Consider the following 5,187-nt stretch of genomic DNA (forward strand, 5'->3'; position numbering starts at 1 on the left):
TAATGAAATAAATTATTTTATTTCATTGTAATTAAAATTTTACAACAAATTAATGTTATGTAATACTTACATACAGTGATATCATGATAGAATATCAAATTGACTTAATTTTATTGTATAACCTTAATTAAATTTATAAAATAATTATAAAAATATAAAAATGAGTCATTGAACAGCAGAACGTAATTGAATAATCCGGATAATCCGGTTAATTCATGAAATCAAGATTTTCAAAGCCTGCGGATTTGACAAATCTAAATAATATATTTTCGCACATTACAAGTAAAAATCAATCAAGAAAACCAGGGTTTATGTTATTATGGTGTAACGGTGCTGTCTGCGATTAATAAACATGTACGCGTTTGTAAATGTTTGCATACGATGTGCGAGGACTTGTGATGGACATACAAAGCGAATTATTATCTATTACGCCACTGTTCTAGAAAGCCAAATAATATTATTTAGTATTGTATTGATATTATATTTTTTTTCCCTTTCTTGTAAAATATGTACATGAATTTCTACCGGTTTAAACGTTACGCACGTTTACAACTACTATATTTTTACGAAATATCTCGTTTTTTTTTTAACGTGTTTATCGTTTCATTTTAAAGTCAATACGTATATTAGTAATTAATATTTGAATTGGAGATATAACTGTATTGGAATGCGATGTTCATATTATTGGGTAACAGTCTAATCAATTTCGTATATTTTTATCAAATTGAAAGTAAATAAATTTCATCTGCTGTTTACATTTCACATTCAAAGTAATGTAAAAAAAAAAAACTAGAGAGCGAATTGTTTTACACATATTTTATTTTTCAAAATTTGCTATCCATAATGTTTCAATCAATGAAATAAAATGTCCCTAAGTTAATTACTGATAACACATTAATGCAAGAAACATGAATTGTTTTTCTTTCAAATCGAACACACATTTGTGTTTATTTAATAACAAGTTGTGACACGTGTAGGTAAACCATTGCAGCACTGTATAAGCGTTGAAAGAGTACAAAGAGTTTTTGCGCATTGCTTTAAATGACTAACAAAACATGAGTTGAAAGTAAAAGCATCTACTATTTAGAAAAATGTTAATTCACGAATTATAACGAGTAAAATGTACATTAACAGTGATTTGACGTATAGAGTTTTGGAGAAAAATATAAAATATAAGATGTACTAATTATGAGTATGAAGATATAGTATGCAAACAAATGTAGAACGTAACACCGTGGGATTAGTACTAATAACATATTGATAACAATTATCTGCAGAAAACCACTAAGTATAATCAACAATAAAGTAATTTGTAATATTTCGTATTGTTAATATTATACTCGTATTGAAAAAAAAAACGCATCGAAGTGTTATTTACTCGATTACAAATCAAATTCGTTGTATTTCCGCTAATGCCAATATTCCAATTCTGTGATCATACACAGTAGGCGATTGTTTTACGGTGGTTAATTTTATAGTTTGCCTTTCTGCCGCGGTAGACATACACATATGGCGTTGATATAATGAGAGGAAAAAAACAAAACATTTCAAAACTTTTTCGTTTTAGCCCTCCCACAAGGTATTAATAATGATACGGGTCGATAGCAATAAAACAGTTTTTAGTGAACTGTTCAGAATTCTATTTAATGGTTTTGTGACAAAATGTCTGAAAGACAAATTAATTTCGACTGGTGCTTAGATGTCACCAGATTAACCGTAGACAGACCTTTGGTTAAAAGTTGGAACCCATCTAGTGATCGTTTCAATCGTGTGTTTCAAAGTAAATCGACCTTTTCTCGATTAACATACAGCCTTTCACTTGTAAACAGATGTTGTTCATCGCCAGCTAATCGATAAAGACGCGGAAGTCCGCTTGAGATCAAAGGCAATATTTAACTTTAAACCCGTGCTCCTCTCGTTAAATGTCTTCTGTACATATGTAAATAGGATTTCGTAAATATTGTTCTGATCACCGTCTTGCACTATCACGCACATCTCACGTTCGTAATAGTTTTGGAATAACATAGAATTGGATAACATTTACGCGTCACGTAACGTAAACGTAAGTCGCAGCGGTTTGCTGAACACCGTCCGATGTTTGATGTCTAAAAATGATCGATCGAATGCAATAAATACAAAACTAGGGCAGTACTAGTAGTAGTATAATTTGGACAGTTCTGACCAGTGCCGCAACTAGAATTTTTGAGCCCTAGGACAAAAGATTATTTAGGGGCCACTATCTAGCATCACTGCACCAGGGTTAAAATAGTGAACACATTTATTGGAGTCAGATAAAATTCAACAAACAAACATAATCTTTATTAAAAAGTATTTCATACATGTAAAACATACTTTTTAGTAAAGAACAACACTTTTTAATATCCATCATATTAATTTATTATAAATAAAAACACATGAACAAATAAGTTCATTATAATAGAATAAAGTTATACAATTTATAAAAATAATATGATGTTAATATTTTAAACAAATTTCATCTTTCTTGCTTTCAAATTAGAGAAATCTTTAATTAATTTGTCTGTTTTTAATTCTGAAGTCCGCTTTTGTTCTATATTGAGTATAGCAATGTTTGAAAGTCGATTTTGGCTACAAGAATTTCTTAAATAATTTTTTATAATTTTTAATTTCGAGAATGACCTTTCAGCCGTTGCTACTGTAACTGGCAGTGTTAAAAATATTGTACAAGCTACTAAGATTTCCGAGTAACTTGTTGCTATATCATTGGTAAGTATAAAATTGACCATTTCATTTATAGTTTTTAAATTTTTATTTTTTATTAATTCTTTTAATGATAAAATCTGACCAATAAAATTAGAACTAATGTCATCTTTATACATTTGAATAAAATCATATGACTCCTTTACAATATTATCTTCTCTTAAACATAAGAGATTATTTGGATTAAGAAAATCAAATGTAGTACATACATTGTCCATTGCTTTAAAACGAATATTAAGTTGCATTAAAACAGTATCTATAATAGGATAAAATACTTTAATTTTAAAGTTTTCTGTTGTTATAGTTAACCGCCTATCTCCATCGACTTCATCAAAATGTTTTTTTTGCATATATCTGACGAGGTTCAGTATATGTAACAGGTAATCTCCATCTCAAACACAATGACTTGGCATTATTTACTATATCTTCATAATTATTTCTCAATTCATTTATTAAATAATAAACATCTTTTAATCTGTCTCGTGCATTTTGTAGATTCATATCTCGTTGTAACATTTTTGAAACACCATGAAGTGGTCGTAATATGTTTTCCCAAACACTCAACATCAACACAAATTGAAAAGATTCCATTTTTTTTTGTAAAGATTGAGCTTCACTTCGTTCGTCAGACTTCTTACTGATTAAACTTATGTTAATCAATGACTTAAGTACATCAATATATCGTTGTTTAAGAGCTGAGACTGATTCGTGTCTGGCTTCCCACCGAGTTGGACATATTTTTTTCAATACTTTCTTTCTAATTTTGCAAGCAAAGTCTTCACTGAAAGCTAACGTGGCCCACCGAGGAGCGCTAGAACTAAAAAAGTTAAAAATAGCTTGAACAGTGGCAAAGAAATGATTTGCTACTTGAGTGCTTTTGGCTGCATCAGAAATCACCAAATTCAAATTATGTGCGCAGCAATGAACAAATGGTGCATTTGGTGCCACTGACATGATACGTTTTTGGACTCCACTATTACTGCCACTCATAACAGATGCACCATCGTATCCTTGTCCACGACAGTTTTTCACGTTTAGATCATAAGATTCCAAAATACTAAACAACCGATTTTCATAGTCAGCAGCACCATGTTTTTTTAATTCAAAAAAACCTAAAAAAGATTCTTTTATTTCAATAGATTTTTTATGGAATCAATCACTACATAACGTAATACAACACTTAATTGATCTTTTTTTTTAATGTCTAAAGTAGAATCCATTATAATAGAAAACAATTTTGAATCTTTTATTTCTTTACATAATAAACGGCGAAGTTCAACAGCTAATAAATCTATAATTTCGTTTTGAATTTTCCAACTTAAATATTTTGTTTTTAGACTCTTATTATTTAACAATTCATATAAAATTGGATCAAATTCAGACATCAGTTTGACAGTTCTTATAAAATTACCTTCACTATTGGATTTATTTTTTCCACTACCTTCGTTTCCCCTGAGTGCTGTATTACCTTCAGTCAAGTACAAAATTATTTTGATTATTCGGGTTAGTACATTTTTCCAAAAATCTGCTTCTTAGGAAATTTGTTCTTCCGTATGTCTATTTATAGTTTTATTCTCTGACCAATGAAGTCGAACACTACTGGCATAAATATGTGTTTGGGATTTTTCATGATCATTAATTTTGTCATTCATGTGATGCCAGTCATTTATCCCTACAATCCAATTGTTTTTGAATCCTTTTTGGTTTCTGTTTGCAAACAACCAACACGTCTCACAATACACACGGTTTAATAAAATAGAATAACAAAGCCATAATCGAGGAATTTGTAAACCTGATTTTGTTGTCATATTGTAATAACTGGCTGAAAATTTTCTTAAAACTCCACTACCATCTGGTGAGTAAGGAAAGTTAATAATAGGTCTGCATGGACCATAACTCATTATACTGTATTTCATATCACTGCTTATAATATCTTCAAAATGTCCACGGTCAGTAGGATATTCAGTTGAAAAATCTAATCCTAAAAAATTATTAGTTTATTTATCATATTCTGAGGATAGTGGATTTGTATCTAAATGCATATTTTTATAAGTGTAGGGGAGGCCCGGAACAATTGTAACATTTTTCATAAAATTGCTTATATCTGCAAGAATTTTAAGTATTTTTTATTTATTTTACTTTTAATATTTAAAACAAGTTGTTACCTTTATAAATATGTAAGTATTAAACCCAAAATTTTTAAAGTTTTTACATAAATGAAGAATAAAAAAAAAAAGTTGTTACAATTGTACCCCGAAGAGGGACAATTGTAACAGAGCTAGGGACAAATGTAACATATTTATATTTTTACTTTTTTATTATTATAAAACTATTATAATTACCTTTAAATAATATGAAATATATCTTTGGTAACATTATGGTTTAGTAACATAATTGTTGACTTTTTTTATAGCTCTTATAGCATAACTAGGTATATATAACAAACAT

The 5,187-nt window shown here is 29.1% G+C and overlaps 1 protein-coding gene across 1 annotated transcript; it reads right to left on the reverse strand.

Annotated features, from left to right (window-relative positions):
• Positions 1–3,069: 3,069 nt before the first annotated feature.
• On the reverse strand, positions 3,070–4,720 carry LOC112684616 (zinc finger MYM-type protein 1-like; the record flags this gene model as incomplete). Its single annotated transcript, XM_025556231.1, has 2 exons — positions 3,070–3,796; positions 4,321–4,720. Coding segments are annotated over 2 exons (1,127 nt in total), but the record flags the coding sequence as incomplete, so codon positions are not given.
• Positions 4,721–5,187: the final 467 nt, after the last annotated feature.

Source organism: Sipha flava, unplaced genomic scaffold, assembly GCF_003268045.1.
Source record: "Sipha flava isolate LNK unplaced genomic scaffold, YSA_version1 105_pilon_pilon, whole genome shotgun sequence".
Lineage (NCBI taxonomy): Eukaryota > Metazoa > Arthropoda > Insecta > Hemiptera > Aphididae > Sipha > Sipha flava.